The sequence below is a fragment of the Ostrinia nubilalis genome, chromosome 1 (assembly GCF_963855985.1).
Source record: "Ostrinia nubilalis chromosome 1, ilOstNubi1.1, whole genome shotgun sequence".
Taxonomy (NCBI): Eukaryota; Metazoa; Arthropoda; class Insecta; order Lepidoptera; family Crambidae; genus Ostrinia; species Ostrinia nubilalis.
The window spans coordinates 1,754,516-1,779,593 of NC_087088.1; the positions used below are offsets into that span (position 1 = coordinate 1,754,516).

The 25,078-nt window shown below is 37.4% G+C and overlaps 3 protein-coding genes across 4 annotated transcripts in view; 1 reads left to right on the top strand and 2 right to left on the bottom strand.

Moving 5' to 3' along the window:
• Positions 1 to 25,078, top strand: part of LOC135078003 (14 kDa phosphohistidine phosphatase-like) — a 516,815-nt gene that overhangs the window by 104,280 nt on the left and 387,457 nt on the right. The window lies entirely within an intron of this gene.
• LOC135076970 (putative leucine-rich repeat-containing protein DDB_G0290503) lies at positions 13,763 to 21,022 on the bottom strand. The gene is made up of 10 exons (XM_063971510.1): positions 20,489 to 21,022; positions 20,093 to 20,324; positions 19,625 to 19,777; positions 19,176 to 19,256; positions 19,051 to 19,104; positions 18,892 to 18,976; positions 18,624 to 18,810; positions 18,084 to 18,208; positions 14,577 to 14,660; positions 13,763 to 13,978 (listed from the first exon to the last, which is right to left on the bottom strand). Exons 1-10 carry the CDS (start codon positions 20,556 to 20,558, stop codon positions 13,763 to 13,765), a joined length of 1,287 nt encoding a protein of 428 aa, XP_063827580.1. The 5' UTR covers positions 20,559 to 21,022.
• LOC135076605 (uncharacterized MFS-type transporter C09D4.1) overlaps positions 21,880 to 25,078 on the bottom strand; it is a 66,894-nt gene continuing 63,695 nt past the window's right edge. For both annotated transcript variants that reach the window (XM_063971062.1, XM_063971122.1), the window contains exon 7: positions 21,880 to 24,700. In XM_063971062.1, the coding sequence (XP_063827132.1) occupies positions 24,539 to 24,700 (162 nt within the window). In that variant the 3' untranslated portion in view covers positions 21,880 to 24,538. The remainder of the gene's footprint in view (positions 24,701 to 25,078) is intronic.

A 25,078-nucleotide genomic window follows, 5' to 3' on the forward strand; every position in this document is an offset into this window, starting at 1 on the left:
ATGCACTTTGGGCAATTATTAAAATACCTACTCATAATTTGTTAGTTTGTTGTTAGGTTAGGTAGGTTTGGTAAGCAATCTCAATTATTGCACATGAAAATAACGATAAATACCCCCGAATAGGTACACAAGAAAAGTAGTGTTACCGCTCTCGGTGATTTTATTTTCTTTTTGATAGCGTAATTATTGTCGTAGGTATTTAATTTTTCTACCATAAATTAGTAAGTCTGTTTAATTAAAACTAATTACCACTTTGAAATCTTTTGTATTTTGACGGTCCTAAGCCCGTGAAAGTATGAAGGGAAAATCGACAACTTATGAATCGTATCGCAATGAATGAAATGCGGCGCGGGCAGGCGCGTACGTGTGTGCGTGCGTAAGCGAGTGAGCCGTAACCACGGTGTAAGTGTTTTTTCAGACTGTTTCTGGGTGCTTTATTTTGACATTTTTGTACTGGACGATACAAAAATAAAAAATACGTGTTTTGTCTTTCGCTTCATAGATTATTATATTAAAATTTGGATACTGATACAAAAGTCACCCTGTATATTCGTATAGTTCCAAAATACTGAACTGTCCTATCCATGACATTGACAGTGGGGCGCTACCGTCAATACCGGATCGCTGGTTCCGATTTTTGCTATGTTGGAAACCATAAAGTTGAACGATGGTAGCGCCCCCCTGTCATTGAGTTTGGTGGGACAGTTCAGCGTGGGTCATCTATATCCCTCGTACACTTCAGTGCAAGGCAAGGCGGGTCACCTCGACAGCGCTGCGTGCGTGTAGCAGGTCGCGGCATAGTGCTAGTTCCTCCGTAATGGCCGCTAGTGCCTCCTCCATACGCGCGGCAGGTGGCGCCGTGAACGTCCTGCGATGGAAAATGGATTGTGAGGGTCAGAACTTAAGGAGCAATTTTCAAAAGCTCTCACTGTAGTGTGGCGTGACTGAAACATTTTTTTTTATTATTGTAATAGCCTAAAAAAATACGATTGCGGTCAAATACCTGCCTGGTCTAGCATAAAAAAAAACTTACTGTTTCTTGTCTTTGGGGTCGACTTTTGCTTCTCCATCTGACAAGTTTGGACCTGTAAATTGAAAGTAGAAAAACATTATTTATTTATTTTATTTAACCGAACCGAACACTCCCGATTGATTTTTGATTAAAAATCCTGGGTGACTTGATGTGACCACTGATAACTAAGGTTGAGATGCACCACCTAACTTTGACTGTAACTATAAACGGTGTTTTTTTGTATGGAGTTTGATAGATTTTTGACGTTTGTCAAAGTTAAAGAAAGTTGGTGCAACCCAGTCTAAATGTAATATAGTTACCCTGCGCCTAAGTTATCAACAAAAAGTCTTTCATTCTAGCGATTTAAAAAATCTGAATCTGAATGAATGACAGCTGTCATTTTACTTACCTCCCCCCGCACCAGGTAGCTCCCCCTCGCTAAGCGAGCTGTAGGCCGTGGTGGAGTGCGGCGAGTATGATTCAGTGTAGGTGGACGTCGTCTTCTGCTCGCCTGGTGATCGCGCCGAGCGGGGGGACTTGCCTGGAATTGACAAAGATATACAGTGTGAGTCACGTTAAAGTGTACATATGAAATTAGGTGAAACTAGACGTATTTTTATCGGCAAAAAAGAGGTCATTTTTTTTTAGATTTTTTATTTATTTTTTATAGAATTTTTTTTCTTCCAATTACTTATTGTAAAGAAAACGTAATAACTTTTAAACTAAGCGGTATATCCTGATAAAATAAAAACAGTAATAATACTAAATAACAGACAATACTAAAAAAATACATAATATTCCCTGAAAATGCCAACAAATAATAAAAAAATATACTTTTTGAAAAAAAAAACTGCTTTTAAATTCGTGTTTTTTGGTTATTTGATGAATTTCTCCAAAACACTTTAACGTGACTCACACTGTATACGGGTGAAAACCATCTGGTATTGGAAGTCAAATATAAGTAAGTCCAACAGCACATTACAACGATATAAGGTGTAACAGTATTTAGTGTGCTAGCGTCTGTACTAAAGCGTTACAGACTAAAGTTAGGGTGGACATGGCGACGAATTCTGAAGCTTGCAAACCACCACGGATGTGAAAATCACGAACACATGCATCTGATAGCTTAGTGAGTTGTAAAATAGTATCCCTCGCAAAAGTCTGTAAATGAAGTGCCAATTTCAATGCCAAACAGTGTAACTTTGACTTTGAAATTGTCTGATCTGATTGTTGTTTTTGACATGGCCTGTTTGAATGTGTAAATTATAATGATTCGAGTTCATGGTTTCGCAGCGAAGGTGTGCTGTATGTGAAGGCATATGTACTGCGAATATTTACCGTCCTTTTCGGAGGGTAGGTCAGTGAGCGAGGATATCTCGCAGTCGGTGTTGTCGGGCGAGCGCGGCGGCACGGGGTAGGTGTGGCCTCTGCTATGCGCCGCCTCGGGCTCCACTTGAGTACCCGAGGTCGCTAGTACTCACCGTCCCTCTCCGAGGGTAGGTCAGTGAGCGAGGATATCTCGCAGTCGGTGTTGTCGGGCGAGCGCGGCGGCACGGGGTAGGTGTGGCCTCTGCTATGCGCCGCCTCGGGCTCCACTTGAGTACCCGAGGTCGCTAGTACTCACCGTCCCTCTCCGAGGGTAGGTCAGTGAGCGAGGATATCTCGCAGTCGGTGTTGTCGGGCGAGCGCGGCGGCACGGGGTAGGTGTGGCCTCTGCTATGCGCCGCCTCGGGCTCCACTTGAGTACCCGAGGTCGCTAGTACTCACCGTCCCTCTCCGAGGGTAGGTCAGTGAGCGAGGATATCTCGCAGTCGGTGTTGTCGGGCGAGCGCGGCGGCACGGGGTAGGTGTGGCCTCTGCTATGCGTCGCCTCGGGCTCCACTTGAGTCCCTGAAGTTGACAATGAAGGAATATTCATTAGTCCTAACCAGAACAATGGACCAATATATCAAAGTACTCGGAGTTTCCCTGCGTGATCGAATCAGAAATGAGGAGATCCGCAGGAGAACCAAAGTAACCGACATAGCTCGCAGAATTGCTAAAATCAAGTGGCAGTGGGCGGGGCACATAGCTCGTAGAGACGATGGCCGTTGGGGCAGGAAAGTTCTCGAGTGGCGACCACGGGCTGGAAGACGTAGCGTGGGCAGGCCTCCTACTAGGTGGACCGACGATCTGGTAAAGGTCGCGGGAAGAGCCTGGATGCGGGCAGCGCAGAACCGTTCATTGTGGAAAACCTTGGGGGAGGCCTTTGTCCAGCAGTGGACGTCATTTGGCTGATACGAATATCAAAGTAAGGTGGAGTAAGGTAATATGATCTACCTTTGTAATTATTTCAACTTGTACTAATCTTAAACTCTATTAATAACTACATCCAACAATAGGACCGTGGATACGCTAATCATTGACATACATAAGGCGATTTTCTAATATGGGTTTTGTACGGCTATGGAGAAATCACTACGACTACGGTCTCCTATTAAACGCTATACGAGGCATCCGACGTCAGCATCAAAGGTTCCTATCGCATCTGAACGCCGAGTCGCCGACGTCAACGTCTGGAGAAGACCACAACAATACATTTCTACAGTGTGAGTCACGTTAAAGTGTACATATGAAAATAGATGAAACTAGACCTATTTTTATCGACAAAAAAGAGGTCAAAAAATTTTGAGTTTTTTTTTTAATTCTTTATAGATTTTTTTTTTCTTCCAATTACTTATTGTAAAGAAAAATAATAACTTTTAAACTAAGCGGTATATCCTGATAAAATAAAAACAGTAATAATTCTAAATAATAGGCGATACTAAAAAATACATAAAATACACAAAAAATGGCAAAAAATAATAAACAATTATACTTTTTGAAAAAAATCTGCTTTTAAATTCGTGTTTTTTTTGTTATTTGGTAAATTTCTCCAAAAAATGCCCCTATAACCGGTGGTTTTTATTACTTTGTATTATTCTCTATCGTATTACCTTCGTAAAACCAAAAATCGCATGTCTCTATCCCTATCACAACATTTGCTATGATCGTTTGAACAAAGGCCTGCCACAACATTATTCTCCGCTACAGGTAGAGACAATTTTAATTTTAACTAAAATGCTTATTTTACTTCGAAATCTTTTGTTTTTATTTGAAATCTAACTTGTCTTTATCAAAATTACAAATCTAGAGCCATTTTCAGTTTCGTTGTTAACGAAGCTTTGAATGGCGCGCCCGGAGAGGCTTAGTTCAAACGATCATTGCAAACGTTGTGATAGGGATAGAGACATGCGTTTTTAGGTTTTACGAAGGTAATACGATAGAGAATAATACAAAGTAATAAAAACTACCGGTTATAGGGGCATTTTTTTGGAGAAATTGATCAAATAACCAAAAAAACACGAATTTAAAAGCAGATTTTTTTCAAAAAGTATAATTTTTTATTGTTTGTTGGCCTTTTTTGTGTATTTTATGTATTTTTTTAGTATTGCCTGTTATTTAGCATTATTACTGTTTTTATTTTATCAGGATATACCGCTTAGTTTAAAAGTTATCACGTTTTTTTTACAATAAGTATTTGGAAGAAAAAAAATTCTATAAAAAAAATAAAAAAAAATCTCAATAATTTTTTGACCTCTTTTTTGTCGATAAAAATAGGTCTAGTTTCATCTATTTTCATATGTGCACTTTAACGTGACTCACACTGTATAGTAAGGATCCATGGGTGAAGTTGATTGACTGTTTCATAACTTAGGTGATTTCAAAGCTACTAAAAATATTAAACAATACATTTGAAAACTAACTCGGCTTGAAGAGCTAGAACAAAGAGTTTCAGTGCTTTAGTTTCTATAGAAGTTATCAACTACCCAGCAATCAAAGTAAACCTTGTTCACACGTCCCAGCGTTTTCTTCTTTAGCGGCGCACGCGCAGCGCTTGAACACGGCGGCGGGCGCGGTGCGGAAGCGTAGCGTGCCCGAGCACGTGCGGAACACGGCCACGTCGCGTCGTTGTGCGCCCGGGCACGTGCACGCTCGAGTATGGTGCAGACACAGCTCTACGTGCAAGGAAAGTTAGAGGAAAAGGGACTTTTTTATGCAGAACAAAGCAGGTATTTGACTGCAATCACACCTGTCGTGAAGTAAGACAGATCCCTCTTTCCCACTAGGCACTTTCCACTTCCCACGAACGACCGAGGGTCCCCCAAATGCCCTAAAGACCTTTTTCTAGATGATAAGTGCCCCCTTGATCCCTAAGATCAGAGTAAATACAAATGAGTAGGTCATCTTCATAGAAACGCACCGAGCGCGGTTTGTATGTGAACGCGCCAATATCGATACCTCTGGGCTCAAAGGTCGTAAAGGACAAAATACCGAAAATGAGTTATTTATACAGTTTTGCTCAGAATTTAATTCTCTATCGATCTGTATATTTAGTTTGTCGAAATTCCCAAAAAAAGTGCCTTTACGACCCATCATATTTGATAAGCTAAACAGAATTCATCGTGAAAATTGGGATGTAAATACCATTTGATTTTTTAGTACAGTTACCATGGTAGTAAAGAACAAGTAAACCCAAATTTTTGGGCGTATAATGTACATGTAGTATATCTATTGTCCTATACAACCTCACATTTTCATACCCAAGTCTAAATAATTTGTCCTTTACGCTCTTAGATTATCTAAACAAATATTTTAAAAATCTACACAGTGAGGATATTAAAATAACTGTGAAGGTAAATTTTATAGACGTTTCTTATAGTATTTAAGTATGTGCGTTTGGAACAAACGAAATAACCTAATAAATCATCAAAAATATAATAATAAAACTATTTTAGAGTGTAATTTATGTGATTTGTACATATAAAATGATGACATCTACCCACATCGGGTAAAGTAATGTTGATTTTTATTATTTGTCATATTTGAAGAAACTAGGTATTTGTCAGGTAAAAGATAATTATTAAAAGATGATTTAAGAAAATAAAAACATGCTATAATAACGTATTACCTAATTAAGTTAGGATAGTCATCATTAAAATTGAAAAAATGAAAAAGCTAAATTTGTTAAAAATATTATGAGCAAAAAACCTTAGGTGTCATTATTTTGTATGCACAAATCACACGAATACTACACTTTACAATTATTTTTAATGATTTCCTAGTAATTTTGACTAACGCCCTTGGTCAAAACCACTTATGAGTTTTGACTGTTACAATTATAATAAATTAGTATAGTTTCTAAAGTTATTTGGATCAGCTAATAAAGAATAACTAGTAGGAAAAATATTTACACAACATGGGAAAATATATGTTGAGACTAAGAGTAGGCACACACCGTTGATTTTTCGTCGGCCGATAGTTTAGTCGGGCAGTTGATCAGTATGGGCATGTATGGGAGTGCGCACACTACGCCGATTCAATGTGGCCGATTCTTCATACAATGAAGAAAGAATTAAAATCGGGCCCAACTATCGGCCAACTAAAAATCAACGGTGTGCGCCTACTCTTAATCTACTAAAAAGCGTGAATGCAGTTTTTTTTATACCAAAAATAATTGGCTGGATGGATATTGGATGTACTTTACTGGAATGAAAATCTTCCTACTTGTAATCTTACTTACCTAACTTTTCTACTTTTATACCAAGTACAATGACATAATTTTATGCTACTATGAATTAATAATGTTTAATTTATTTAGAATTTAGAATGATAATTATTCTAAATTCTTATTAAATAATATAATTAATATAGTTTGGTTTTCGTTTGTCCTTAATAATTCTATTATATCTGCATTATCATAAGGTCAACTGGTGGACAGACTGCCCTATGGAATTAAGTCCGCTATTTGTAGTTTTTCGAAACAATAATAATGATTAAATAAATGGTATATTACATTATGAAATACCATATAATATTAAATATTTAAGCTAAATCATCAATTTACCCTTTCATAATACCTTACCTGGGTGTCCCGTTACGACCCATGATAACCTACAAAACTATTTAAATTGTCATTTATTACCTTAGTTTTGTAGTTTTGTGAAATAAAAATAGACTTACGACCTGAGTAACTTGCCTAGGACGAATATTTGAGGGGCGTAAAGGTCTTTTTATTGTAATTTTGAGGGCGTAAAGGAAATCTATCTCAGTAAATACAGCTCTAGTCCAGTTTTTCAATACCTCTTCGGAAAATGCAGTGAATTCTAAGCACTTTCTTCATAAGTCATAATTTAATAGCTCAAAAAACAAAAAAGTTATCGTCGAATAAAAAAATAAAAAAACGTTTTTTGCTTCTCCTGAAAAGTCGTACTTTGTCCTTTACGACCTTTGAGCCCAGAGGTATCGATATACGTATGCGGCGCGCACGCACACACGACTGGCTCCCCGCTAAATTTTGTCAGTGTGTGCGTGCGCGCCGCATACGTGTTGGTGCGCTCACATACAAACCGCGCCCGTGCGTTTCTATGAAGATGACCTAATCATTTGTATTTACTCTGCAAAGATCCTTAAATGCCCAGGGCCTCTAGTAAGTAGGTTAAAGACGGCCCTAAAGCACATACCTGCCCTGTAAGTGCCTAATATTCACTCTCGCTTTGAAGAGGCCCGGATTTAGGAGAAGTGGAGGGGTGGGGTGCATTTTTTGGCTCTTGGGGTGAGTGAGTTAGTTATTTGAACATACGACAGCACTTCAGCTTATACAATTTTATAGCCAAAAATTGCTCTTATTACAAAAGCAGGTTTTAGGCAAGTAGTGGCTTAATAGTAGATTAGAGATAGATTGGCAAACAAGCACACTTTTAATTTTTATTATGTATCCTGAATGTTTTTATAACTTACCAATTACTTTGCTGTCTTCTGCTTCCGGTTTCTTGACTTCTGGCAAAATAAGCGTGCTCGATGTCCCAACTCTCTCCGGATCTTTTTCTATATATTTCTCCATCAAACTACTCATGGGCATTAGAGCCTTGCCTGAATGGACAGATTCTTTGCCGTTCGTTGCTTGAACTTTTCCTCCCTCTACGCTATCAATTGCTTGTATAGTTGCATCTTTCAGATTCAAATTAGTCATAGTCGAATCTTCTACAATATTTTGTATGCGCAAAGGAACTTCAACCTTATCGTCTTTTATAACATCAAAGCCTTGTAGCTTATTGATTTCTCTCGCTCTTACTACCTCTTTAGTTTCCTTTTCTTTTTTGGATTTCACGCCATTTCTCTTCTTGAACTTATCAACGGCTTTGTCAATTATGAAAGTTTTACCCACAGGCAATGGTCCAGGTATTTGAAGGCTGTTGTGCGAGTCCTTTTTAGTGTGCTCAGCAGACTCCGCCGTAAGATCAGAGCGAATCTGTTCAACGTTTTTGCTAACAAACGAATGTTTTTCCTCTTTATCGATCACGGCATTGACACTGTAAAAGTTTATGGTCATTAAATTAAAGCCATAAAAGTCATTTATTTTCTGTAAAGAGGTTTTATAAAGCGTTTTACACATCTCAGTATTACCACAGAATAATAATAAGTACTACGTACAGAAGTTTTACTTCGCGAAGGTATTTGTAAAATTTGTAAAAAATGTATGCTCAATGTCATTAACAATATGGTGTAATTTAGCCTGTATCAAGAGTCAAGCACCATTTTATTGACAAACGTCAGTGATCGGCACTGCGCCGAAGCTATAGGGCTGATTTCGGTAAAATGATGTGACGTGAGGTGCCAAACTGCGGAAAATGGCGGAGGAAATACATGATTTAGCATGCATGAATAATATTAACTACTTATTTACCTCTCAGTGTCTTGAGGAAACTTAAAAAAGTACATTCTGTGTTTTTATTATTATTTAGGCAGTTAAATACTGCACAGTATTTAGTACACCATTTTCTTTATTTTCTTCCATCATACACAAAACTGTACGCGTGCGTGAGTCAATGTTCGCTCGTATGTGAGGCCTTGTCGAATAGTATCCTGTAGGTGGGCCATCGTGCGTGTTTTGTTTTCGATGTAAACTCGCGGAGATGAACAGGCCTGGTATTACTTTAACCCAACCAATGCTTCGGGACAATAAATGGGCCAGTGCTGAGAAGAAGCAGCGCACGATTGGTAGAATTTTTTTTCCTGTAGATCGTTTCATCCACGAAGGCCCCACCAATTTTTGGTCGAGGGAAGCGCGGGGTGCGGGGAGTTTGATCCGAGCGATCCGAGCGTTATTAGTGTAGTGTGTGTGTGCACTCTTGGATGATTTAGCGTGTACCGATAACAATCAAACATTAGCGGAAGAATGGTGGGGCGCGTCTTCGTGGATGTAACGATCTATAATTATATTTATTTACCCTTTTGCATCAAGCGCGAGCCTCTTGTCTAGTATTGTATTTTTTCTCCCAGCGAGTCGTTTATTTTTGAGCAATGGAGTCTTCTGCGTTTCTTCTTTAACCTCGCGTGCAGGCGACTCTACGGCCCTGTCGCGATCGGGAGTCGTATCCACGTCAGTCGGCTTTGATTTGGAGTATGAAGCTTCCTGTATGAAGAATTTAAATTGATAATGATAAGGGGGCGTCCATTAATTACGTGAGACTTTTAGGGGGATCCAGAAAAACCTCACTTGATCTCACGTGGGGGAGAGGGGGGGTGTCGAGAAATATCACGTAATTTTTTTCCACAACAAACAGAGTAAATCCTCCGTCTGCATTGTGAACACAGGCCCAGTTTTTAGATCCGCAGTTTACTACCAATGCTTAAATATTAACAAAATGTAAACTAATAGTTAAAAATTGTACAAAAAGTAAAAAAACTGGGCCTGAATTGTTTTGTTTTATCATTTCAGTTAATTTTTTTAACGCAGGTCGGGTTTTTTTATAAAATCTAATATTTTCGAAGCATGAATTATCTCATTTACATTGCAAATAGGCATTTTGGAAAATCTCACGTGAGATTAGGAGGTGGGGGAGGGGGTCTGGCAAAATCTCATGAAATCTCACCAAGGGGGGCGGGGAGGTAAAAAAATTGCCAACATTGTCTCACGTAATTAATGGACGCCCCCTAAAAAGCTAACAACAAGTATGATCATAGTAACAAAATGTATGTTTAAAAGATAATATAAAAAGGAAAATAAAATGTGTAAAAACAATAGATTAAAAAATACAGTAAGAGCACAAAGAGCGCTTTCACATTTAGGCGATTTAGCAGCGCGACCGACGCGCTGCCGAAAATTTCATACTATGTGACAGCTGATGCCTCCATTCACATTACAAAAACGCCGCTGCCGCGCTGCTGTCGCGCTACTAACGCCCTAATGTGAAAGCGCTCTAATGATGTTAGGCACAAATCTAGCGCATAACTGAGTCAGCGTTTGAGGTATGGGAGCGATACAGGATGGATGACATAATAATATGACGTGACAGAGCATACAAGTCCCAAGATGTCTGAAGTCTCGCTGACGTATGACGTCACTAAAGGCTGATTTACACGTATTAAATAGTTATGCAAGAGGTAAGATAGCCAGTTACTCCGTGGTTGAGGATTCCGGGTGAAGCTCGCTTCCACCTTCGGCCTGATCATCACTGGCCTCACCAACAGGTGAGATACAGGCCAAGAGCTTCCTCGTTGTGGATAAAAAAAGTAGGTAACTTTAGTTGACAACTACATTTTAACTTGCCACTTGCTACTAAATTGTGTTAGCACGCAATTAATCACTTAAAATTAAGTTAAAATTTAGTTACCTACTTATCTACTTAACATGTTGTGTAAATCAGCCTTAAAACACCCTCCCGTGCCGCTTTCATACCTCAGGCACTGACTCAGTTTTGCACTAGACCTGTACATTACGTACATTTTTCATTATAATTGTTCCCATTTGAAAAACAATAAATCAGTTCTCACCTCCAATACAATTCCATACTCTTCATCATCACGTTTATCGTTGACGTCTATCGCGGGAGAGTGAGCCATTCTAGGGCCCGAGTCATAAGCTTCAAAGTAGAATGATTTGGAAACTCTTTCCTTGGGGACTTCAGATGCATCTCCTTGTTTCATCTGGAAATAAGAACATTGCAATGTGGGAACCAAGAGCCAGTTAATAAAAGATGTTACGATCTAGCGCTTAACGTGTTAGTGCCTTAGGTAGGTATGGGAGCGGTAAGGGACTTGACTTAAGGTCCTATGTCCCCTAAATGGGGCAGAGGGCGTCCACAACAGTCCTCCATCGCGTTCGGTCTTGAGCTTCGCGTTTGATCTCGCTCCAAGTCTTGCCGATGTCCTTCGCTTCGTCTGCCACAGTGCGCCGCCAAGTTTGCTTGGGGCGACCACGTTTGCGTTTTCTTTGGGGGTTCCAATCCAGAGCCTGCTTGGGGATGTGATCGGGGTCCCTTCGGAGAGTGTGGCCAATCCAGTTCCACTTGCGGCGCTTGATCTGCTGGTCGATCGGAATTTCGTGGCAGCGTTCCAATCGCTCGACGCTGGAGATTTTCTCGGGCGACAAGGGAGGGGTAACATTAAATCTATATATATAAAAATGAAACCCGTTTCGCGTTGTCACGGCATCACGTGTGAACGGCTGAACCGATTTCGATAATTCTTTTTTTTAAATGTTTGTGGAAGTCCAAGGATGGTTCTTACGGAAAAAAATATAAAGAAAATCTCTACGCTAAGGCGGTACGAAGTTCGCCGGGTCAGCTAGTAAATAATAAAATAAATAATAAATATCCTTGGATATTTTACACAACGTTTCTAGTCCCAAACTAAGCAAAGCTTGTACTATGGGTACTAGACAACGGATATAAACATACTTAAATACTTTTTTTTTTGTAAATACATACATATTATACATAGTAACACCCAGACCCGTCACAGAAATTAAAATTCATAATTTCAATTTCTGCCCGGCCGGGAATCGAACCCGGGACCTCTCGGCATAGTAGTCCGTTTCCGAACCACTACACCAAACGGCCGACAAGACATTATTAACATATTATATAATTAACATATTATGACGTGACAGAGCATACAAATCTCAAGCACAATTATTGATGTCTCGCTAACGTTTGACGTCACAAAAATACCCTCCCGTGCCGCTCATACCTCAGGCACTGACTGAGATTAAGAGCGTTTACGCGAAGCGCGGCGTTTCAAGGGGCATCATTGGAAATGATTCGCGCGCGGCGCTTTTTAATGTTTTTCAAATGTTTATAGCAAAACAATAACAATGAATTATATATCGTTTCAAAGTAAATATTTTAAAGAAGATGTTATTTTATTATATTAAGCTATTTTTATGTTGAATTAAAGAAGAATAATGGTGTAAAAATCACTTTGATTTTTGGGTATTTCACGTTCTTTGAATTTGTGATTTCTTATTGTAAAATGCTTAAATCTAAGAATATTCTCAACTAACTATTTGCCTAAGGACCTATGCTATAGAATATAAATGTTTTTTATATCGTTTTCACAGTATTTTTATAAAAATTTCAGCTTGTAAACTGACGCTAAAGTGGAAATTCGAAAACCTGTGTGGACTTATCTTGATATAATTCTTAAATACTATACTAATCGAAATATTTTCTCAACTAACTATTTAGACGACGAAATTGCCTAATTATTTATGCCTATAACATATTTGTAATGTAACTGGTTAATGATTGTAACGGGTTGAAAAAGTACTGTTTTTGCGACAAACGGCGTAAACGCTCTTAACGCTAGAACAATGGTGATATCATATGACATCTATTACGGTAGTATGTGGGTGGCGCGTAGACCTATAACATCAATAGAGAAGACAGCGTTTTGGATCGACTATAGCAGTGTTTTTCAACCTGTGGGTCGCGACCCCCTGGGGGGTCGCGAGAGGTCGTAAAAACTACTTCAGTAAAAAAAAATCTTATAAAGACAGATTAATCCGAAATCTAATTATGCAAATGTTGTATGGGTTGAAGTATTCAGTCCCTACAAACATCTTTGCAACATTATAAAACGCATGAAAAAAAAAAAGCGAACGGTCGGGGGGTCGCCAAAAATTTTTTCATACTAAGGGGGTCGTGTCATGAAAAAGGTTGAAAAACACTGGACTATAGGGTTGACTTTTGATGCAGCGAGCATACTCTATTGTTAATGAATGAAACGTTGAATGAATACTCACTACAGACAGAATTTCATCCATTTGTTGTTGTAGATAAGCTATTCTATTTTTCAGCTCATCGTCCATGCGAGTAATTGTCTGAAAAAATACAATTTTGTATTGTTAAAAAATGATTATATGTGAAAATAATATTTAGACAAATATAAAGCCGAAAATCACTTATTCATTAGTTCATTCACTCACTCACTGACTAGACACGAAATCTCTTAAAACTACTTGACCTCGGCTAGGCGCGGACGGGCGACTTTTGCCGTGACAGTATATCTGTCTCTTTTGCACGTATAAAGAGAGAAACAGAGGGACATACTGTCACGGTGACAAAAGTCACTCGTGCTCGCCTAGGTTTATTCCTCTAAAAAATCGTTTCCTCGACTTCAAACAAACTTTGTCGTGAGGATCCTAGTCTAATCTTAAGATCTATCTATAGTCTGGTCAGCGAGCACGTAGAATTTTGTCCAATGACCCCAAGCTACCCATCCTTATAGCTCGCGCGTAATTATATTGCTGTCGTGACTGTGCGACGGGCGCCCGCAGTGAGTGTGCGAGCGCGACAGCAACATAATTACGAGCGCGCGATAAGGATGGGTAGCTTGGGGTCATTGGACAAAATTCTACGTGCTCACAGGCCAGACTATAGCTAAGGTTTATGAAAAGCAAATAAATACCTTCTGATCCGCCGCAACAGGGTTCTTATAGGCGTCGATGTACCCCGAATCGTTGGACAGCTTGGACAGACGGTGCTGGTCCGCCTTCTCCGTGGACTGGTCCTTGTCTGAAGGCTTGTCAGTCGCTTCCGAAGGCTGGCCGGCCGTCTCACTGGGCACTTCTAGCTGGGGCACTTCTAACTGAGGCACTTCTAGCTGAGATGGGAATAGCATGAATAAAATTAGTTCTAGGGTATAATTGATTTTGATGGACTTGAAGTGAGGGATTTCATAGATAGGTAAATAGGTACATTTTTTTTACACTCACTAAATTATTACAACACTAGCGGCTGCCCGCGACTTCGTACGCGTTGACCTCGTTTTACCCCCTTGGAGGTGTTTTTTTGTTGATAGATGGCGTTTCACGGCTTTGCCCTCATGAATATTTACAAACGTCAAAAGCATGTCGCTAGATGGCGCTTTTATAGATATTTCTCACCTCTTATCTATTTATTGAAATTTATTATCGTATTTATTTATTCACAATATATCATCGTCATAAATTATAGCCTATATATTATTCTGGGTTATAAACAATAATACTGTAATGTTTCATCAAAATCCATTAAGTAGTTTTTGCCTGAAAGAGTAACAAACATGTTGACATCCAGACATTCATACAAATTTTTGCATTTATAATATTAGTACTAGGATTTGCAACCATTCCAACTAGGTACTTTTATGTATAGTATAGAGATGTGCAGCTGAAGCAGAATCCGAGTTTTGATCGGCTGATGAAAACTATCATACATACCCGAGGTGAAGACTCCCATCGCGGAGTGTAGAAAGGCGAACCTCTTGGCTCCGTTTCTTCATTTTCGATTTCATTCTTCATTTGCTGAAATTATTTGAAACATTGACATTGAAGTCAATAAGTATTTCAATAACTCTAGGGCTGGGTTGCACCGTCTTACCAGAGTAAATACAAATGATAGGTCATCTTCATAGAAACCCACCGAGCGCGGTTTGTATGTGAGCGCGCGCCAAGACGTATGCGGCGCGCACGCACACACTGACAAAATTCGGCGCAACCACGACTGGCTCCCCGCTAATCCCCGCTAAATTTTGTCAGTGTGTGCGTGCGCGCCGCATACGTATTGGCGCGCTTACATACAAACCGCGCCCGTGCGTTTCTATGAAGATGACCTACTCATTTGTATTTACTCTGGTCTTACTTTTACTTTGACAAACGTCAAAAATCTGTCAAAATCCATACAAAAAGCACCGGTTATATTTAAAGTTACTGTTAAAGTTAGGTGGTGCTCTCAGATCATAGATATGAAAAAAGATATGAAGTCGCGCGTAACTACAACGAGAACCAGTGTCCCCACATTTCCCCCACCACAGCTCCCACACACACATTCAACTGTGTAAAAACAAAGCGACTGAGAGTCTACGACAACATGTGCAACCGGCTTAAAAGTGCTGTGATTGGCCAGAAGGCGTGCCTTATGGCCAATCAATGGCCGCGTGACGTGACGCACACTTTGAAAACTAGTGAGAGAACAAAGACAAAATGGAGTCGACAAGATATCGATACTTTAAATCGCTAGGGGCAAGGCTCGAACGAAATTGATTTCACAAAATGCTTATGTATGAAAACCTTTTTATTATTATACGTTATTATTAACTACTATCACGCATTTACTTTTTAATTATGGCGATCTGCGTACCGCATATTTTTATCAAAAATAATGCCTATATTAGGCTTTAAACTAGCTCTTATAGTAATTACATAGTTGACAGTTACTAATTACTTCTACTGTTATTATTTTTTTTGTAAAATCTTATAATCGCAAGTAACACATCATTTTTTTATTTAAAATTACAAAATAGAAAATTATAATTTACTTCTATTTATCGATAATAGGAAACCGCATTAGAACACGAGCACGGCACTATGTTACGACCGGCACATGCGGCCGTACTGTGTATTTTCACACGACAGTGGATATCGGAAGAAATTAAATACATTGCGCAGTAGTTGAGCATGACATAAAGTGGTTGCTAACTAAATCGTCAATGTACAAGTGTGTTAGAATTTTTATCACCACTGATTTCGATATCGCAGTAACTGTTACGGCACTGAATTCGTTCGTAAAAATGTTTAGTTTTTAGGGTTCCGTACCTCATAAGGAAAAAACGGAACCCTTATAGGATCACTTTGTTGTCCGTCCGTCCGTCTGTCAAGACCCTTTATCTCAAGAACGCGTGAACGTATCAAGCTGAAATTCACATGAAATACTCAGGTCTATTGTCCCTTTAAGCTGTGAAAATATCAAACTTCTAAGCCAAGCCAATCAAAAGATACAGCCGATTATGTCGATATTTTCAACAAATTTTCGACACTCGCAAAGGAATCAAAACCTACAGGATACTTCCCGTAAACTCAGAATCTTGAAATTTGGCATAAAGCATTGTCATATAATGCAAATATAGGAAAAATTGCGAAAATTTCATTTTTTTAGTTATATAATATAATAAAAATATTTTAATAAAATGAAACTTACTACCTTATTTCTCACGAACGAATAAAGGTATCAAATTGAAATTTATACCAAATACCTAGATCTATTGTCCCTTTAAGAAGTAAAAAAATCAAACTTCTAAGTTAACGCGATCAAAAGATACAGCAGTTTATACCGACACCTTAGACGAATTTCCGTCACACGCTAGGGAATCAAAACCTACAAGGTACTTCCTGTGAACTCAGAATCTTGAAATTCGGCACGAAGCAACGTTATATAGTACAGATAAAGGAAAAATTGCGAAAATGATAAATTTGAAGTTATATAAAATTTAAAATATTATTTTTGCTTACATGACAAAATATTTTTTTAATAATTATAAACTTACTACCTACCCTTTTTCACATGAACGCGTAGAGATATTAAAGTTGAAATTCATATCAAACACTTCTTAAATCTAATTGCCTCTAAACTGTGAGAAATTCTAAATCAACGCAAAAATTCAAAACGCTGAGGTAGGTACCTACCTATAATGCAAATATAGGAAAAATAAATAAATAAAAAATAATCATACCGCATATTTTGAAATTCGCCACTACTCGCAACGGAATCAAGTAAGTAATTTGATTTAATCTAAATATATAAAAGGAGAAACTGACTGACTGACTGACAGATCAACGCACAGCCTAAACGGCTAAACGTAGGTACTTGAAATTTGAAAGGGACGTAGCTTAGGTACCGTAGAGGTGCACTAAGAAAGGAATTCCCGAAATTCCCACGGGAACGGGAATTAGCGGGAAAATCCTTTTGTATGAAAAATCTAAACCGCTTAAGATAGACGCTTGAAATTTGGCATGCAGGTACCTTAGTAACCTTAAAGCTTAGTTACAACAGGATATTGCAAAATTCCTACGGGAACGGGAGTTAGCGGGAAAAAACATTTGTATGAAAAAATCTAAACCGCGTAAGATAGATGAAGGGGGTAAAACGGGATCCACGCGTACGAAGTCGCGGGCGGCCGCTAGTACGTCATAAATTGTAAACCGCTACGTTTGTACGGCGGAACCCTCGGTGTGCGAGCCCGACTCGCACTTGGCCGGTTTTTTTTTTATTTATAAGCAAAATACCAATGGATTTGCAATAGGTACTTACATGTAGTAAATGACTCCATTGTTCCTGTAGTTCTTCGTTTCACTTGTTTTATTGCACGTAACGACGCATTATCCAAAATATCGGAGAACATTTCCTTAGTACGACTGAATCGCGACTAACCTAGCTACGCGGCCGATGTTCGTTTCTGGGCATATCGCGGAGACACGCGCCACGCCCCCGTTTCACATCTATTCCCTTCTATGATCTGAGGTGGTGCTACTTAGCCTAAATCTTTAGAATTTTAGGCAATTTTTTGACCTTGACTCTTATTTGTAATCTAATTTTGCTATGAAGATTAATGTTTTTGTGCTCAACAGTTGGCACAACTTGCAAGTGACAGGGCCTTACTTTACAGTGGCGTCATCCTGGTAAGTGCAAATGCTATGCACCTGCTAGGTACCGCTTCAGCGCTTCACTAGTTGGCGCCGCTATCATAGCAAGCCACTATCGAGTGACAGACTCTACAGTGGCGCCAAATGGAAATGCTAAGGCTTTTAAATCTCTGGTCAATTTAGAAATCATTGGGTAAGGCCTATGTTCAGCAGTAGCTGAATCATGAGGCCTTTTAAAGTTAAATATAGTCTTTAAATAATGGTTTAAAGCTTAATGCTTGATCTACATAAACAAGATATCAAGCTTACACTGGAGCTGTTGAGGTGGTCCTGCAGCGTCTTGGAGACGGCGGCGGCGCGGTCGGCGGCACGCACGCGTGTTTCTAATTCTGCCACCTTTCTCTTCTCGATCGACAGCTCCGTTGACACTTCGCCTGTGAAAAATAGAAAATAAAAATTTATTTTGAATCTATTTCAATTTGTTGTTGTCTGTGATTCACGCACCAAGCAAAGTAACATTCGTGACAGATAACCGAACGGTGAAGGGGTCGGACTTTCCGACTCGTGATCCGGGGAACGCGGGTTCGGTCCTCGCCGGCCGCTCGACTATTGTGGTGAGCTCACTCGTGATACAAGCATATTTAATTTAGCTTCGTACGAGGGGCTAACGGGAGTATTAGTAATTTGTGTAATAACAAATGACTAATAATCTTTTTTTTTAAAGATTCAACTCCGTAATCGCATCACGAAATGAAACCTGTCAACAATTTATTTTAGGTGGTTGCTTCACTTTTGATGTTATCTGTGCGCGCTGTGTTCGCTCGCAAATGCATCCACTCGCATACTAACCGCACTTAGCTTCAGCGTCCCTCAGCCGGCTCGCGAGCTGCTCAGCTTGTTGCGCGCGTGCCTTAAGTTCGTGGTCGCTCGCGGCGCGCTGTGTTCGCTCGCGATCATTCGCCGCTCGCAGTTCGGACACTTCATCTTCGAGGCGGCCGATGCGGGTGGAATACTCGTTGTGAGTCTTGGAGAGTTCCTGAAAGTGTTTTAAATAAATATAAAAGTTTACAGTCAATAATAAAATACAAAAAACAGGACTAAATAATAAACTAATTACCTCTTGTAAATCGACGATTTTTTGTTTCAACTCTTCCATAAGACTTCGACATCTATTCTCATTACATAACGTCTCAGGGTTCTCTCTAAAATCATAAAAATAAGAATGAAAATGAATTAAGAATTCACACTAGAAAAAAACACAATGCAAGTTACCCACTTTTCTGGTTCTTCAGTTTCAGTCTCCACCGTCCTCGTTGATAACAAAGGATCCCTACAATCAACAGTTACAATCAATGTGGATGACCAAATTAATATTTTAAATCAAAAGATTAACCATCATACTTATCAACAAAACGGGTGGATACTGCTGTTTTCACATTGCTGTCACTTATCCTTGCATTTAATACACTCACAGATGAATTTCTGGAAAATACAATAATGTATTTTGATATTAAAGTTGCATCATAGCTTAATTTCAATTTTACAGAAATATTTCTTAACATTTAGGCTGATACATCAAAAATAGAATAGAATAGTTTTTTTTTTTTTAAAGAAATGCATACAAGCAGGCAAAACAGAGGTACATAATGAAAGAGATACACAAATGGACAGACAGCAGCTTGTGCCTCTCTGACAAAAAGGCACTCGCACAGCATACATCAAGACCGCGCCAGGGCTTGTCTCGAAACTGATGTTCAGTGGGGGCCCTCTGTTGTCAGCAGGGAGGCGCAATGTACAGGAAAAGAAGAAAAACAAATCATTTGTATTGTATGTTTACCAGTTTAACTTACTTCAGAGATGCTGGTGGCGCAGAGCACTTAGTACAACGAGAGACAGAGGTGGCAGGGCTTCGGCGGAGGAACTGTTTGGCCGAGCACAGCCTCATGTTCAGCACACGAATCCTCTCGGATAATCTTTCATTTGCTCTTTTCAGGTCTGCTATCCTGTTGGAATTAAAATAGGAAGTGTAACAGTACTAGGACACATTACTAAAAAGGATGGAATAGTCAACAATAGAGAATAAACTGTTTAAGGTTTATTGTATTTGCACTTCTGCAGTAATGTGACTACTTGACTGGAGCAAATATAAAATAAGTTGTTTCACGAAATGAAACTCACTAGATGCAAAATTGAAAATTATTAATTAGAGTGAGACAATGTTTCTCGTTGTTTAAAAAAGAAAATAGGCTTACAATTTATTGTTATTGTACAAAAAAAGTGTGGCTAAACACTTAAATAACATTGTTTACAAGACTCACGATTCTTTCTGTTCGTTGACCATTGACTTTGTGTAAGTACAACAGTCTTTTTCTTTGGCCACATTGTTCTTGTTGGCAGCGGTCATTCTCTGCACTCGAGTAGACAATACTTTGATCTGCTCTTGCTGCCCGGTGACTGTTCGCTTTAGTTCCAAGTTGTTCTCCAACAGAGTGAAGTAGAGATCCTCCAGTTCTTTCTTACTTAGCTTAGACGGGCATACTCTGTATAACTCTATAATAAAATTATTATTTTTTTGTCATCTTTTAACTGTAAAACCTTTTGCAGTAATAAATTTGATAATTTTGAGGTTTAATTCAATCATCAGGAAGCTCTTTCAGTGCATTTGGTTGGTTATTTGCAAGTAGAATTTGGTTTATAGGTACAATGTAACTTACCTCGATCTGACCGGGCAGAGTGACTTTTACACATATCACGCTTAAATCCCTCTTTTTTTAGACCATTCATTATTCAATAGATGGTTTTATCAACCAAAACAAAACGGAAGATAAACTTTTGATGCCATAAAAATTTAGCGAAGAATTAAGTTTCCATCACGAAATTTCTTCATTGTCATGGATTTTTATCGACGAATTCTTAATTTTAACTTCATCTAGAATAGCTTTAATTGTGGAATATCACATTAACTGGAAAATATTACAGGAAAAACGAAAATGCCGCCATAGCAACTATTTTCACAAAACTGTCAACAACATGAATCAGTCAGCTGTCATTGTATTTAAATTACGAACTATATAAATGAAACATTTGAGACGCTATTTAGTGACCGTTAAAGTCTATTTTGGTTTAGCAAGCAAGGTGACATCTGATGCACAGATTATGGCTTTGGACATCGCAATATTGCACCATGTTGCATTCAAACTGTAAGACCATCCATTTCATAAAATGTCTGACAAATAAACAATACTAAAATGAAGCAACTTTTGTCTTATAGCCCGACCAGGAACATAAAAACCCTGGCATAGAGGCGCCTCAATTGCATTTGATAGTGCAACACTGAGTACAGTCGTACTTGTGTTAAATTAATAGGCTAAATTTATGTACCAGGATTCAGGATTACGGGCTAATTTGATATTTTCATAAATTAACGAAAAAATATTATTAAAGGTAACCTGGTTTAAATAAATTAAATGAAACCATCTATCAAGATAGTAGGATTTATTTTATTATTCATCAATAATCAAATTCAGAACTTGAATATTCAACTGCACATGTCTGCTCATGAACGCTTCAAACTCGGTACTTCTTTCCCAATTCCATAAAATTCTAAACTTAGAAAGTGACAAAGAACTTTAAAATAGGTAGTTGAAACAAACTACAGCTACTTAATTTTCATAGTGGACTGTACTATACGATAAACATGTCAGTCAATTTGACAACCTTTGTCGGAAACATTATTCAATGAAAATATTGTCCGAACCCTTAGTATTTCTCTTCGACAAATACATTAACACATTGTGAACCACTTTTCTTTCACGACTATAAAAATATTTTAGCAATTTAATTCACAAAATCAATTGCACACATTTAAAATAAAGTTTGTTTACACTTTGACAGCAATAGACTGACATGCAAGGTGACATGTCAATGAAGTTTTCAGTTACTGTTGCCATTAAAAGAAATTAGTACCATTACTTTTCCGCAACATGGCGAGGGTTTTTATGTTCCTGGTCAGGCTATAAATATATTAATTTGTTACAACAATAATAAAATATAGATTTATGATATTTTTTTCATAGTTTTTGTTGATTGTAAATAAAAAACTTCATTAATCCATCAACAACGTTTAATGAACAATAAACATTTAGTATTACATCGATCTCTTATTGCTACTTTAATGAGAGAAATGACGTAATTACATACAAACAGAGAAATAAAACAGCACTGGGTAACAAAGCTTGAAGAACTGCAATTAAAAAGAAAATTGAAACTTTTATTTTGTGTTTTAGTGTTATTTTCCTAGTAATACACGTGTATTTAACAGCTACTTTTAAAATTATTTACATAATAAGCAATACAAATATACCTAAGAATCGTATTTGCTTACAATTTTAATGTAACTTTGTTTTTAAATAATTTAGTCCAAAATTAAGCTTCATGCATTCGTTAGATCTTTTTAAATCTGAAGCTGAGACAATTATTGTAAAAAAATAACTTAGGTATTATTAGGATCTAGTTTTTAATTTAAGAAGTGATTAGACAGTTATGGAAAGTTTGAGTAGGCCAACTACAAAACTTATTTTAAAAACATTGTTCCTTCATTATTGTCGATAGCTTCGGTAATAGGCATTAATATTTATATAATACTACGGTCTCGGCATATAATGGAATGCTTATACATTCTGAAATCACTTAATCTACCAAGATGATTATTATATTTACAGGAACGCTAAAATAATAACAATAATTCGCAAACAGAATGCTGTCCTTTACAAAGTCATTTTTAATAATTTATTACAAATATGTTTATTGCATAAACATGGAAATTTATAAAATAACAATAATTTATATAGAAATTAAAATTGTCCTAATGTTCACCTACCTACTATCAGAACAGTGATAAGACTACAAATGCATCGCAAGCAACTATTTGAAATAGTCATTATTTAATTTGATTATACAGAAATAAATAGTATTGTTATTATTACATTTTTAATAATACTGTTTTACTCACATAATTATTGGGTCTCATATTATTACAAAATTTTATATAAAATATATAGGCCACAAATAATTTAGTTAATAGTATAATATTGTAAAGACAACCATATAAGTTACCTTTTAATCTAAGGTAATTTACGTCGAAATAACTTTTCACAAGCCTTGAATAGACACGCACACGCATTTATGTACACAATAAATTATAACTACTTTCAACTTATGTTTTGTGTTACCTATTTATTACAAATAAGAAGAGTTACATCTTTTACACAGATACAGCCTTCCATAAATAATCATATAGGCCTGTTTTCTAATTATCACAAATGAAATCTGCCAGCGTGCATATAATCATTAACAGAATTATAAGGCTAGGTAAATTTTACATTTGATTAAATAATTTAAATAGGATAATGATTTAAGTTCATTGGTTTCATGAAGTTAATTGTTGACAATTTATGACGTCAATATTTCCTTAGATATTTTTGCTATAGACTCGTTATGATAACACCGAAATAAGTTTAATCTTACTGAACATTTAGGTGATATAGGTAGGTAAGTACCTATGGAATCTAAAATAGGATTTTCTTGTTCATAGCTCAAAAATATACTTAAACGCAAATAAAGGCAAAGTTCTCCTAAGACTATTTTCTAAGTAAACTCTAAATTACACTAACTATCACCTACTTAAAAATCACATGAAAATACCTGCTAAATCTCAAGTTATCATTATTTTATGACCTCATAGGTTCATCAAACCAAATTTAAGTTAATCCAATAAATTAACATAAATCACACACACCCACGCTCACAACAAATCACAACAGGACCACGACCACGCTATCAATTAAGAATATAACAACTGAGAAGAAAAGTAAAATCACTGGTCGAGATTTTGTCCAAGAAAAAAATGTATTTTTGTTTTCATAAGAAGGTAAGTTAAACAGCTTTTTTAATTAGGTAAAAACTACTAACTTTAGATCAATCAATAATAAAAATTAAAACCAATACTGAGCCAGAAATCTACTATGCTAAATGAAGCTTTTCAATGACAAACAAGTATCTGAGTATTACTCAAGCTTTTTATTGATTCCTTGTTTTTTATATTAGGTAGGTATACCTACTACCAAACACCTATATCAAAATAAGAGATTATAATAATATTTCAAATTTATCTTAAATACCTACAGTTTACGTAGTAAAACGTCTACCTACAAAATACGTTCGAACTCTTCTGGTTCCTATATTCCTGAAAAACCATCTTACCACAGTATTTTTGGCAAGTCATCTAATAAATACAGTCACACGTTATTGTCGCGATTACATAATTATTATACATAATTATCTAGCTACCAAATTTACTCTTGGGTGTTTCATTTTCAAGGGTTTTTACGGACGTTCTAAACGTCTTCTACTTTGTTGTAAATTTAGATACTAAAATCTATAAGAAATATAATATTAGTAGGCGCTTTGTAAAACATCATAGTCTACACTTTAATTGCGACGTAAATAAATAGTTATAAAATGACACACTATAAGTTAAAATATAAATAACGATTTTGTAGAATTTTGGGAATTTAAGTAAGGTAAACGTTAAAATGTTCATTACGGTCAAGAAAAAGAGTCGCAATGTCTTCTTTCGATGTAGGTATCTATCAATCACCCAACACCATTAGATCCTTCTTTGGTGTCATTACGTGACCTAAGGAACATACATTATAGGTATTAAAGACCATCAGAAGTCCTGACATCAACGTTCTATAGTTGGTTTAGGCTTTTGCTTCAGCGGATTGGCGGCGTAGGTCTGGGCGGATGGCTGCGGTGATGGCGGTGCCAAGTACCAGCAGCGCGCATAGAGTGAGGTTAGCCCAGCGGTCGTGTACTGCGCTTAGCATCCACTCGTACAGCAACGTCAACAGAATGCCAAATACCTGGAATCAATGAGCGAAAAGTTAAAAAATGTCGTCGTTTGTTAACTAGATGTTGAATTTAGAAATTGGGTTCCTGTTTACAGGATAAGATTACTGATGTCGTTTGAAAGAAGGGTAGCTAAGGCAGGGTGAATTTTGTTAAAGCCACGTCAAAGGCACCTAGAACAATGTATAAGGTGTTTCAAAGAGGCATGCTAAAATGCCTTTCACATTTTAGATACCTACATGGCTTGCCCAAAGAATTCCAGGCGTACCTGCCTTACTTACTTGTTATAAAGTAATAAAATACTTTAATGTTGTTTTGTTTTAATAATTAATAAACGAATTCTTCACTTAGCCTTAGGTTATTATACGCAAACATCTTTTTCATTGAATAAA

Excerpts from the sequence above, each read along its gene's own strand:
- LOC135076970 (XM_063971510.1), bottom strand. The coding sequence starts at position 20,558 with ATGAATGGTCTAAAAAAAGAGGGATTTAAGCGTGATATGTGTAAAAGT. Across the intron at positions 19,105-19,175 it reads TCCACCCGTTTTGTTGATAA|GGATCCTTTGTTATCAACGA; the intron begins GTATGATGGTTA and ends TGTTGATTGTAG. Across the intron at positions 18,811-18,891 it reads AAATCGTCGATTTACAAGAG|GAACTCTCCAAGACTCACAA; the intron begins GTAATTAGTTTA and ends AAACACTTTCAG.